Genomic DNA, 14,015 nt, shown 5'->3' with positions numbered 1-14,015 from the left:
TCTTTTGCGTCTCAAACCATTTGCCACATAAATCGGTCTGTCTGGACTGGGATGGGAAAAAGAGGAATAATTCAGCTATGCGTTTACATCGATGTCTCTGGTGACTGTAATTGTATTACACCTGGGTGTTTATGTAAGACTAGGGGATGTGCCACAGGAGGGGAGGGGATGAGCGTAACCTTCACAGCAAGCTGAAGTGTTCTCTAACACACAGTCAAAGAGGAGGGGTGGCGTGTTGCGGGGGGGTGAAGTAATCACTGCCACCGCTGAGCACTACTGCGGTGCTGTACTGAATATTGACTCCCTCATTTATTTTAATTTAAAGCACCACCAAACAAGGAATGTGCCTCAGTCTGTTATGTTTTTCACAAATGCCCTTATGGAGCCTAATCCACACAGTCAAGCAGAGATGTACGAGCACAATTCACAGACATGCTCAAAAACATAAGGCACACTCCAACCCATCCAATCTGAAGCATCCCACACCTCATTTTCTCTATCGCCTCTCATACAGTCTGGATGTACACTCAAAAACATACACATGCTTATGAGCACTTGAGGTAAATGCACACATACTGTAAATAGCAACAGTATTATTTCTCTTTCTTGCACACATACCCAGCAATGATGCATGTCCTGTAATTTTCACGCACATGCACGGTGCTCTTTACTTTACCCTCTTTGTATATTCTCTCTCTTTAGTCATTGTTTTTCTTTGGTTCCCTATTGAGCTGTTCTGTGGAGAAGTGACATGTTCTTTCTCCTTGGTTGGTCTCCCTCAGCTCAGTGTGGCGGGTCTATGACAGACTTCAGCGGCGTCATCCTCAGCCCCGGTTTCCCTGGGAATTACCAGAGCAGCCTGGACTGCAGCTGGAGAGTTGAGCTCCCTATTGGCTTCGGTCTGTCATCCTTCTGTCTTTTCCTATATTTTTTCTCCGCTCTCTTTTTCTTCTTCTACTAGTTGTTTCCTCTCCTCTCCTCTCCTCTCCTCTCCTCTCCTCTCCTCTCCTCTCCTCTCCTCTCCTCTCCTCTCCTCTCCTCTCCTCTCCTCTCCTCTCCTCTCCTCATTGTATTAGACCTGCCAGTCTTAACACTCCATTTGTAACCTCCTTGTACTGTACTTGAAAGGAACTTACACATTCACTCACTGACTTTATTCATATATTCTTGAGATGTTCTACATCATCCCTTTGTGTCTGCTTTTTAGGGATCCATCTGCAGTTTCTGAACTTCTCAACAGAGCCTGTTCATGACTATCTGGAGGTGCGCAGCGGGAGTCTGGAGACAGGAACAGTGATTGATCGGTTCAGTGGCCCCGTGGTCCCCAACTCCCTCTTTAGCACCACGCATGAGACCACTCTCTTCTTTCACAGCGACTACTCCCAGAACAAACCCGGTTTCCACATTGTCTACCAGGGTGAGGAGGCACGATTGGTGTTATCATAGCAGCAGCTAAAAAAGAGAAAGAAGAATGAAGAGTTTGCTAATAGAGCACTTAAAAAACTTTCAGTCTTTTTTTTAGAGCAGAGACAGCCAGTACTAGAAGGCAGATTCTTCCACTAAGGGTGAAAGATTAAAAAAAGTTTAAGAATGAAGAAATCAATACTGACCTCTGTTGGGACATTCAATAGCACACATCCTTGAATAGTAATAGTGTGCTATGTCTGGGTATTTTATGTGTTGAAGCCAACTTGGAAAATAAGAAATAGTACTAAACTGGCAAAACCTTGCATTTTAAAAATGTTAATCAAGGTTTAGAAAGAGCTTCAGCCACCATGGGATGGAAGGATGTGAAATAAAATAGAGTATATAAATTAAGTGTTCACTGCAAGTTAAATTATCTGCATTGATTGTTCTAATGTGTTCACCAGATATAGGCTTTCTCATCAGATTTTCCCATTGTTGCAAGATGAGCAGCTGAAAGACAGGCTTTTTGTTCTGTGAGATCATCATCATTTTTACAGTACGCAGTGTTACAGTGGTCTTCTGTCCACAGCATACGAGCTACAGAGGTGTCCAGATCCACGACCTTTTCAAAACGGCATCGTGATCGGTCAGGACTACAGTGTGGGGATGACTATTTCCTTTGAGTGCCTGCTTGGTTACACTCTGCTTGGAGAGGCGTCGCTCACATGCCTGCATGGAGTCAGCAGAAACTGGAATCACCCCATACCTCGCTGCGAAGGTGACTGGCTTGTATCTTTTTACGATCGTAACAAGCGGCTCTCACCTGGGTTGCTTTTGTGCAGAGAAATTAACTGACTACACAAACAGTAAAATTATATTTATCATTCATGAAATGTCTTTAGTTTGATGTTTTTATGTTACTGTTTACCCAAACTCAAGAGGGAACTATATTTATCTAAATCTGCGCAAACAAATCCATTAGAGAGTCATGCATACTACTTTCTGAGAAGCTTTTCCATCATCATTACCCACTAACAACAAGGTCTTTGAAGTTATTTCAAACAGAAGAATATATGTATTTCAGTCAGCCTGTTGTCACGTCCTTTACTCTGGCACATTAAAGCATCTGACTCACTTTTACCACCAACATACAGTGGCACCATTTTACTGAACTATAAACTGATACAGCCAATTACAATGATATATGGAGCATTTGCAAGTCTTTATTACAAAGCTGATTACGCCTGTCACTGTTGTAAATTTCAAGGAGACCTCTCAGATGTTTCCTAGGTATGATAGATTATGTCTTTCCTCTCATCAGTTAAGTGAAGCAGTACCGACCAGTTTGGCATCTGTGAGAGAAAAGTAGTTTTGTTTTGCTTTGCTGACGCCATATCGTCCCTGTCGGGTTTACAGCTCAGTTTGATCTCGAGGGCAGTGCTTTGGCTTTGACTCCTAGTTCAAAGTCAAATTCTAGCACATTCCCTCTGATGGGGTATGATGGGAGGAGTTTTCGTGTCAGAACCACTCAGTGTCATCAGGTCCATGGCAACCAGTAACCGTTGCCTGCAGTTTTATCAAACAGGTGCACTCCCACCCCCTCTATGTCAGTGATAAGCCAATAACATGCAGGTTATGGTTAAGGATATGGTTTCTTTTATCAATAGTAAGAGTCGATACAGCCATAACAGCAAGTTTTTATAACTTGTGGTGAATCAAAGACTGGCTTTCTATTTTTATCCAACCTCTCTGTTATTCTTCACTCCCTCCAGCTCTCTGCGGCGGGAATATAACATCCATGAACGGCACTATTTACTCTCCTGGACACCCAGCCGAGTATCCACACTTCCAGGACTGCATGTGGACCGTCAGAGTGCCTCCTGGATATGGCATCTCCATCAATTTCTCTGTTATAAATACAGAGCCAATCTACGACTACATAACCGTGTGGTAAGTTCTCATTTCTGTCTCAGTATGACGTCCATCATTCATCACTCATCAGCTTATGGCACACATCAAACAGACCCAGCTGCATACAGCGCTCTATTGTCAATTGTTTGGAGGCTGCGCTTTTGAATTAGCAGTGGTGTCTGTAGGATTTACAAATGAGTGATGCAGATTCTACAAATAATACTAAGCAGTAAGCCACAAACATGTCCAAATCCTTGTTGCAGTCTCCAACATTTTGTACTATATACTGTGTATTGCAAACAGCTTGCATAAGATTTGATGAGTGAATAAACTGTGCACCAAAACCTGATTTATTAGACCGGTTAGCCTCATTAACATCTTGTATTTGTTTATGTTGTTTGATAGCTACTTACTAACACCAGCTGCAAACGGTCAACGTCTGTAGTGACAAAGTTTCAGGTTTCACTTGCACAACCTAAAGTTGGTTTCTTAGGTTTGTGACACATTAAATCTAATCAAATCAGACTGGCATTGACCACATACTTTATTCATACAGTATATACAGTATCTTTTGTAGAATGAAAAATGGCTATGTTAATGCACAATTGGAGAGTTACCCATTCAATACAGATAAGTTCTACCATACTGCAAAAGCAAACTCATGCTGCACACAATGGATTTAACAGGTGACAAAATTCCAAGGCCATAGGCCAGTTGGACAAGTTTTGCTCACAGCTTTGATGTGACACCCATATCAGATGAGCCAAGAACCATCCAGGTATGTTGACCTTTGTCTGGACATTTGTGGATTCATTTTTCCCCTGACAACTCATTTCCTTACAGCTCTTTGGTAAAAAAAAAAAAAAAGAAGAAGAAGAAAGAAGGTGGTACGTGATGAAGTAAAAGAAACTGAAGTCTGAGTCACTGTGTGTCCTTGTTCCCCTATTCACCAAACTGATGGTAGATGTTTGATTCCAGACCCCCAGTGAGTGTTGCACAGAAATGCATAAATGTGTATCAGAAAGAAAACAATAACTGCGAGTTATTGAAGATGTTTTTTAGTTATGTAGAAAGAAAAGAAGCTGTGTCTTGACAGAGAATGGTACAGCAGTATATTATACTACCTGCTTACTATCAGTACAGCAGCTCTGTCTCTGTCTACCTCTGCCTTTCTGTAGCCTCTCTATAGTATAGTAAGCCTCAGGCACTCATGGCGCTGCCCTCATGGGTGATGGAGGAGGGAAGTGCCCTCCAGCATCTGGGTCGACTCATAGTACGCCACATACTGTAGTATAGAAGGAGCTAGCTACTGGCACTGCTGTTTTCAAATGAAATAGCGCATAAACAATCTATCCCCTGGTAGCAACATTTCATTTCCCTGCCTGACTGCCACCTCCCATTTTGCTGATCAGCCTGAAAACTGCAATAAGCCTTTTTTTTTTTTTTAAGTATCTAAGATATTAAAGGTACATACACATACAAAAACCATTTAGAGTACATCATTCTGGAGAAGAGGCCTGAAGGCTTGCTGAAAGTGCCAGTAATGAAAAAACTTTTTCTCTTGTATTAAAATAGCATTTATACATAAAAGAAAAGTACTTTTGGGATATGCCCACATGCAACACACCATCCAACTTATCCAACTTATTTCAGTTTTTTAGTTTTAGTTTAGTTTTAGTTATTCCAGATTTAGATGGATTGTTTTGCTGTTAGCAACTACTGCATACTTCATAAATGGCTTCACCACTCATGACAGATTCTCTTATTACCCCACAGGCATCCATCTATCCATCCATTTTAGGGTATGTAGTGTGAATGAAATGTTCATGGTTTTATTTTAAAATAGTGACATATATAGTATGATGAAAAATTCCATTCAGAATCAAATTCATAAATATGTGAATACAGTATGAAATCTGACCAACCAAGGTACCACATAACAACACAGATTTAAAAACCATATAAATCAGTAGAATTGGTGGGAGAAAAACTCCTGTCACTCCATTTTTAATCTCTTCCTTTGAGGTCCGCGCAGTCTGTCTGAAATATGTAAATGTGCTCTGGGTCGGGTCCCAGTGTCTCCTCCCAGTCAGATGTCCTCCAAGGGGAGCTGCCCCAGAGACATCCTAATTAAATGTTGGCGCTACCTCCACTGTCTGTTTTCAGGAGGAGCAGTGAAGCAGAGGGTCTGTTCCAAGTTCCTCCCAAATATCTGGCTCCTCACTCCATGACCCCAACCTGCACGGCCGGCCCATTTTAGCTTTTTGTGTCCAAAAATCGAGAACCTCACCTTCAGGGTTAGCTTCATTTTCAACATGACATTTTAGTACTATGCCACTTGTCACTTTCACACTTACCCTCATTCAGAAGCAAGGCCCATAGATACTATAAGTATTTTACTCGGGGCCACAGCCACAACTGCCAGTGGTATTTGCTGTCCAAGTGATGTGTCAAACATGACAGGCCTGACAACACTCAGGGCGCTCAGCATCTCAGAGTGATTCTCATCCACTGAAGGCAACATGCCAGCAACTACTTCAGCTACTGTTAATGTCTTCACCTCTTGCCTTTGTATCTGTTTTGTAATTGAAAGGTGCCTGAAGGAGTTGGGTAGACTTGCTCCCATCACTCGAAACATATTACCATTATTACATCTTTGTCACTTATTTATTGTGCCATGACATTTTATGGAGATCAAGTTAAATTTTTTTTTGGATGGACTGTAACAGGGGATCCAGCTGTATTAATGCCAATGTCTTTGACTGACTGATGAGGTTACACCACATATCGGCCAGCCAAGTGTTGGGAGTTGGGTCTTAGCTTTTTTTTAAAATGCCTGACTCAATTAACCAATGTCTCACTATCCTAACTGCATGACATCTGGTGTGAATTAGCTCATAGCTTTCTCAGAGACTGATCATTTGACATGTGAATAAGACAGAGGACACGGCCCAGCTGCTATCTTAAATGTTTGGTACTTGTCGCACACAGTGTCACGGATATGAAATCAGAATTTTAGTTGTGCAGAGCAGCGGCTTGGACATGGCTCAGAAGATGTCTGACAACAGAAACAAAAAAAAACATGTAAATGAGAACAACTTCATTGGAAATTCAGCTGTGTTAAAATCCTGTCTACATAAGCACAGAGTGTAGGAGTGAGGCAGATAGATAAGTATGGAATATTATATCATTCAAAAAGGTGTACTTGTTTGTATCGGTGCAAATGTGTATATTTATGTTTGTATCCGTAACTGTAATTTTGCAACTTTGTGCATTGAAGTTTGTATCTGACAGCTTTGTTTTGTAGACTTGTACATTTTTGTCTTCTGCTGACAAACTCCATTTTGCAAGTCTGTACATTCATGTTCAGGCTTGCAAACTCTCTTTCACTAGCTGTGTGGCTAAAATACTTACGAGCATGCGCGCACGCGAGCTCACAGACTTTTGACAGGTTTACTACATGGTAATGTTTTGTACACGAGGTGTCGCAAAAGAAACTGGCTACTCACTCTTTAGCATTGATTCGCTGAAGACACCGCCCTCTCTCCCTTGCGAGTAACCAGTTTCTTTTGCGACACCCCGTGTACAAAACATTACCAGCAGAAGACAAAAATGTACAAGTCTACAAAACAAAGCCTACAGATACAAACTTCAGTGCACAAATTTGCAAAATTATGGTTACGGATACAAACATAAATGTACAAGTTTACAAAACTACGGTTACACATACTGTTTTCAAATACACCTTTTTGAATGATATAATATTCCAGAGTTAAGGGGCTAAAAACTGACACTGGGAAGAGTGCAAATAGCCTACAGCATGGTCCAGCTATCCACTAGGTTTTGACCTACTCACGTTGAGTGTAGATGTGCCATTAAACTGAAGATACAACAAACTGACATTTGCCACAGTATATTGACAGTAATGTAGATGTGGGTTTCCGCTCCCATGGACATTTCTACCCTTCACAGATAACAGCTTACTCTCCCTGCTCTCCATTAAGGGTGAAAATCAAAAAGGTCAATTAAAATTTGATTCCCAGGGCTACACTTCCTCATGCTTCATGGTATTCAGTCATGTGCATGAGGATTTTGAGATAAGAATCCATACATTTTCTGTACAGTATGTACTGTAACAAAATGCTTTCATCCTTTCAGGGTATCCTTATACCCTTATCCTTAGTGATAACCACACACCCTCGTTGTGTATGCATGTGCAGAACGTTACATCACTAAAAAGCTTTTGTGGATTTTTCACATTATTGCATCATTTATGTATTCATATATTTATTTCACCAAACATAATTCCCCATCAGTGCAGTTGCAAAAAAAAACCCAAAAAACAACATTGGAATGATGTTTTACAAACAATACTAATATGACTCGTTACCCATTCACAGTGCTGGAAAAAGTGAGAGAACCCTTGGATTTTCCTTGGAGGAATACTTTCAGATTTACAGCACTGCTTCAGCTCTCTTCAGGTCAATTCACAGCATGTCTGTTGGGTTAAGGGTCTGGGCTGTGAGTGGGCCATGTCAGCAAGTGGATTTTGTTTGTTTGAAGTCGGTCTTCATTAAAGTTACTTTGATATTTAGGGTCAATGTCTTGCTGCATTGCCCAGCTAATATTATACTTCAGCAGGTGGACTGCCATCTTGACATTCTGTAAGAATTTATTTTCGCTTCCATGTTGTCCAGCTGCAGAGGAATTAGTCCTAAATCATTTTGTTTTTCAGGGGGGATCTGGAGCCTCTTAAGTAACCGTAACCGTGGACACCATGCTCATGCAGCCATGCAGCATGACTTGTATACAGTATGGTAACCTCATAAACAGAGATGTAAACCAGCTACAGTGATTCTTTTAAGTTGCTTGCTGTTACTCTGGGCTTCATTTTTATCATATTGATCATTTTGTTTTGTGCCTTTCATCTTAGCTGGATGCCCACTTCTACAGGGAGAGAAGCCACAATCTAACTCGTCTCCATTTATAGACAGTTTGTCCGACTGTGGACTGATCAATATCTGAACTTTTTTTCAGATGACTTTGCAACACTTTCAGCTCCATGCAAATCAACAATTCTTGATCCTGTGTCTCCAGAGAGCTTTTTTGCCAGGCATGGTTCAGTTCAGCAGATGCTTCTTGTGAATAGCAAATTATTTTTTCTGAAGTCAATGTAGCTCTAACCCACATCCCCAGTCTTGCTTCATTGACTTGACTTCAGGTTCACTAATTCCCATCTCCAGTTAGCTTTTGTTCATGCCATTAGCTGGGTGTTAAAAGACCTTTTCCAACCTAGACTGTAAATGTTGGAGACAAAAGTTATGTGAAGATCAGGCCATATTTTGAGACAAATTTACACATAAATGCAGATAATTAAAGGGTTCACTTTTTCTTGCCACTGTACATATCATAGCTGGAGGGGGCAAAAGTTTCAGCACTACACTGCCTTGTAAATTAACATATACTCAGCCTCCACTTTGACACTGCTGATTAATGTGAAACTTTTCCTCAGATCATCAGAATGACTGTTAGGTTCACAAGACTGCTCGGGGATAACTAGACCTGCTCTTTGATCCAAGCAACTTATTACTGGTGTTTATTCATAAATCATTTGCTCTCTTTCTCTCTCTCTGTCATCCTCCGCCTTTTACTCTTTCAATCTCCCTTTCTCCATCCCCCCCTCACATGTCCTGCTCTCTCTGCCTTGCTCTCTGTGTTATCAGGGATGGACCCGACCAGGCCTCACCTCAAATCGGTCAGTTCAGCGGCAACTCTGTGCAGGAAGGCGTGTCCACCACCGCCAATCAGATCCTCATCAAGTTCCACAGTGACTTCAGCACCAGCGGCTTCTTTGTGCTGCATTATTATGGTAACCTCCCCTTTGATACCAGCTAAGTAAAGACCTTGTTCCATGCTGCTGTAATGACCCTTATCCATTTGATGTTCAGTTCTCCTCATTGCAGGGACTCTGCTGTAGTAATTAAGATCACAAAAGAACAGAAAGAGATCGTCCCTGTGTTTCTACTTTGAGGCCTTTAATTTTCCCGTCTTTTTTTATGAGTCATTATGTGGCCTTTCTCATTTTGCTACATGGTATTGCTTCCAGTTCTGTGTAATGATAAATGATGAATGCCTTCTTATGCCTATTTTTCAGCTGCACTATTAAAACGCCCCCTCGAAAAGAAGTTGATTAATAATAAAATATCCCCCATCTCAGCTAAATTAGTGATTCGTTTTTGATGATCATGAACAGTGATAGGTGGCAATTTATGATCTAATCAAGTTTCAGTATGATGAGAGAGTAAAGAAAGTGCTGCAGTTGAATAGAAAATAAACACACGCACACACACACACTCACTGTTCTTGTCTATTTCTTACTTCAGTGTTCAGTTGCAGATTTCAGTGTTTGTCCTCTCTCCAACAGCGTACCAGCTGAGAACCTGTCAGCCACCCCTTTCGGTCGCCAATGCCACCATCTTAACTGATGATGACGAGTTTGAAATAGGTTTGTCTTATTTTATTTTGCTTGTTTACTGCCCAGTGACAATACGTAATAAAATAAATTTGCACCAGACGTGAGGTAATTTGCTTGGACAGCCCTGGACAGAGGGGAAAAACAGGAGCAGACATATCAAATATTTGTGGTCATTAATTAATTAGTTAGTTGAATCCATTGCTTGTTTAGTGCAACCATATGTCTATATCTTTGTTGTTAGCCTTCACTTTCTTTTCTTTTTTTGTGAATGTCTAAATCAATTTGTCCATTTCATATTTTAAAATGTCTTTGTAGAGCATTTTTATTTGAACATATATATTTTCTTCTTTTTCAAACAAGTTTTTCATCCCACTCCACCTGATTCTTTGTCTCTTGCCCTTTACCTTTCATTCTTGTATTTCCTTTTTGCCTTTTGAGTGTTTTCTCTGTATTTGTGCTCCTTGTAATGAAATATTAGTTGGAGGGCAGGGCTAATTAACTCTCTGCATATGCTGTTTGTATTTTTACTGTTTAGAAGTGATTAGTAAAATGAAGTGGAACTTGTGGCTAGTGGCTGCCTTACTCTGTCTTTGAAATTGAGTATAATTTTTCAAATGTGTACATCTGTTAGTCTGTGTGTGTGTGTGTGTGTGTGTGTAAGCGTGTGTGTTTGCATGTAAGGTTGCGGCTCTGTAATGTAATGAAGTGCTTTCAGTACTCCAGCTCGAGGATGTCAATCTTCATTAGAAAATGTGTTGATGATTACTGTTTCAACTGCTTGCACGTAGGAAGCTTTTACTAACAAAGCTCTATGGATGTGTGTGTGTGTGTCTCGGGGTGATTGGGTGGGCGTATGAATGGATGGATGGATATGTTTTTAATGTGGACTCATGGCTCATGTATATTTGTGCGTGTGTGCGTATGTGTGTGCATGATTGTGGGTGTAAATGACCTCACAGGGGATATTATTCGGTACTCGTGTCTGCCCGGCTTCACCTTGGTGGGCAGTGAGATTCTGACCTGTCGTCTTGGAGAGAGGCTACAGATGGATGGACCCCCACCAGTCTGTCAAGGTTGGTTTATCACTCTGTGAATGTATGAGCTGTGCGTATGTTTGAGGCCTTTGTGTGGCTTTATAAATGCCCTTGTGCTTGCTTTTATAAGTGTTCCTCATAGTGTGAATTCAAATGTTTGCATTGCACACAAATCCAAATGTATGTGTTGGTGCATTCATGTTCAGTGCACGCCTGTGTGTGTGTGTGTGTGTGTGTGTGTATGTGTGTACTCTGCCAAGCTTAGATGCAGTCAGCAGCACCTACTGTTGATGCATCATTTAACAGACTGCCAGCAGGGCCCCCTCTAGCTGGTTCCCGGTGGCAAACAGCATCTCCCTTCGAATTTATCAAGACTCAGATTTGAAATGTTACTGACCTCAAATCACTAACCTGCGCTGCCTTAGAACCAGCACTTGACTTTGAAGCCTCAGTGTGAAGCTTGTCACAGGTCGGCAGGGTTCATAGACAAGTGTTTTTTTTTTTGTTTTGTTTTTTCTGTAACAGTGAAAAAAGATTGACGGTGGGCAGTCTGAGTTGTTCTTTTTATTTTTTGACATAGAGTGAGATGAGATCTTATATTTCAAGCCTTAATCCTGCTCAAATGGCCCCATGGGTTTGATTGATGTAAAGAGTCTTCCTATCCATGTTCTTTCAGAAGATGGATTTGTGAACAAAGAGCAAAGGAAAATAAACAGTTGTGTTGTCTACATCAGAGACTTTCGTCCAAAAAAACAAATGCCATCATCCAGCCTGTCGTGCCAACACATCTTTGCTGAAGACAACAGAGTGTTCCGAATCCTTCTATTCCCTATAGATAGCCATCTTTTGAAGTGCCCTGAAGTCTTTCTCTAGTCTCGAGATGATAAGCATTTCTGTCGCTTTATTTCCAGAAACTATGAGTAATCACATTGGACTGGTGATCAAGCAGTGAGACATGCTCAACAACTCCTTGCATTCATAAACCACCTTAGAATAGCACCAGCGGATTTTGGAACCTATTTGCTCATTTTTGGCTGTTACTGTTTGATGTTTGACTTGACATCTTGGTTTTCACCCCGCAGCAATTTTGCGACTAACATTGTTTTGCTCTTATGTGGAAGAAGTTGACCCATTTCATTGCAGTATATCGAAAGTACAAGAAGAGCAACACACAGTTATGGCAAAGCTTAAGTCAAGTGACCTCACCAGTGATCCAATATCTAGATGCTGCTCACATTCTTATACTTTATTCATAAAGGCTACATGCAGCACCGTCAGTGAATACCTCTATTAGCGTATGCACAAAGGTCAAAAAGACCGAGAGCTTGATAAAATGTGCACTGATGTAGGTGCGTGTGGGAGCATGCGTGTGTGGAAATGAGGCCTAACTTCACTTTTGCTGCATTACGCCTACCTAACATTTTTCAAAATTAAAAATTTATAAAAAGCACAAGGGATATGAAGACCTGCAGCATTTTATTAGGTTGTTAGACTTTGCAGACTATAGAGAGACAAAAAAAACAATGGGGAGAAAAGCTTCATTGCATACGGTACTCCTAGTAGCACACTCATAGTGGTCTGGCATACAGATGCATATATATACTGTATATATATGTCATATTTTCCTGACATGAAATGAATTGTTGTAAAATGCTTTCCAATGTATACCATTGTTTAAAAGTTCCCTAATTAGCAGATCAGCAACAATAGGAGTTGTTCAGAATCGTGTTTTCTGTGCCTGGTGAGGGCAGTGAGTCACTTGAGAGTAGTGGAGGATATCTGAAACTCTTTCGTCATGTTGATCTTGCCAACTCACCTTCTCATGTGTTATTTAACCACACACAGCTCTGCCAAGACCAACCAACTCCTATTAGCTAAACTCACATACTGTAGCCTACTTGAAATAATTTCACATGCTTCAGTGTGAGTGACTCAATTAACCTGCCAAAGCTGCACATGTTAAGTATGTTAATTACTGTACTACTATTGTGGTAGGTCCCAACATTGTGTTCCAGCTGATTTCATTACACAGGGCAATCAGTCACGCTAGATGGTTTAAAGGTTCTGTTGCCACATAGCTAACATTGACAGCTGTTAACTTACCAGTCTGCAAGAAATGTTGCAAGTTCAATATCTGACATTCTTCCAAGAGCTGTCGACAGTGGTGAAAGGGAACGCTACTGTCAACCCTTGTTTTGCTCAATTTCTGTCACTTTGTTCTTCTGGTGAAGTTAGGATGCTAACCATCTCACCCCAGAAGTGACAGAAGTGCCTCAACATTTTCCAATAGAGAGTCACTGTAGCATCCAATCTGCCCTGAGGAAGCTGCTCAGAGAGCATATTAAAACCTCTTGTCTTGTAAACGCAACAATGGCTGAAGCTCTTGGCAAGAGACCACCACCACCCGCAGGCGGCATGAAACCATGTTCATTCTGATGTTGGACAGCACAGGCTCTCACATGTTATGAACTGTGTTTTACAATGCCGAGGCAATGCTAAATTGAACCAATGTAATGTTAAATAACCACAGACATAATGAGTCCAATGAAGCCACATTCAAACCAAAGAATAAGCAAGCATAACACAGAAAAATAAGTATCACATGCTGTGAGTGTTGAGCAAAATGTGTCAGGAGATTAGTCATCAAATACATCTTGATCGAACTGCTCTTTAAAATCTGCCTTGAGCACTAAATTGGTATAGTTAGCACTACATTGTCATGGATCATCTCATTATTGTACTCAAGAAAAACAGAATTACATTTTCTTTTGCTGGATATGTTAAGTCCTTGTGCCACCTGTAGCAAGAAACTAATTGCTCTCCTTGGGACATGTAGAGTTGAACTTACTTTGACTTGACCTGCTATTCACATGGAAGAGTCTGCTACAATAAGCTTGTAAAGGAGCCATTTCATGTTGGCAGCTAGCCGATGCAGGAAAAAAGTAGCCTCCTGTGTTCCCCTGTTCTGCTTTTCTTTGTTGTCAACGCTTCTGTTAATTGTCATTTTAGGCTTATTAGATAACACTGAAATGACCTTGCATGGCTCTGCAATTTCATCCCTAAATACCCCGGTTGCATTTCCCCAGGCTCTTTATTTATGAAAGCCTATGAAGAAGGTTATGTGGAAGCTTTGATCACGGATAGAGACACAGTAGAGTTGAGTCCTGTATTTGCTTGGTAAACCATCT

At 40.9% G+C, this 14,015-nt stretch overlaps 1 protein-coding gene across 5 annotated transcripts in view; it reads left to right on the top strand.

The window, feature by feature from the left end:
• LOC146972395 (CUB and sushi domain-containing protein 3-like) overlaps positions 1 to 14,015 on the top strand; it is a 223,172-nt gene that overhangs the window by 149,746 nt on the left and 59,411 nt on the right. For all 5 annotated transcript variants that reach the window (XM_085802575.1, XM_085802573.1, XM_085802574.1 and 2 more), the window contains 7 exons: positions 783 to 899; positions 1,208 to 1,417; positions 1,997 to 2,185; positions 3,180 to 3,357; positions 9,042 to 9,187; positions 9,743 to 9,823; positions 10,753 to 10,866. In XM_085802575.1, the coding sequence (XP_085658701.1) occupies positions 783 to 899; positions 1,208 to 1,417; positions 1,997 to 2,185; positions 3,180 to 3,357; positions 9,042 to 9,187; positions 9,743 to 9,823; positions 10,753 to 10,866 (1,035 nt within the window). The remainder of the gene's footprint in view (positions 1 to 782; positions 900 to 1,207; positions 1,418 to 1,996; positions 2,186 to 3,179; positions 3,358 to 9,041; positions 9,188 to 9,742; positions 9,824 to 10,752; positions 10,867 to 14,015) is intronic.

The sequence above is a fragment of the Trachurus japonicus genome, chromosome 16, assembly GCF_045865225.1.
Source record: "Trachurus japonicus isolate A0001 chromosome 16, Traja_1.0".
Classification (NCBI taxonomy): Eukaryota; Metazoa; Chordata; class Actinopteri; order Carangiformes; family Carangidae; genus Trachurus; species Trachurus japonicus.
This window is presented reverse-complemented; position numbering and strand designations above follow the sequence as displayed.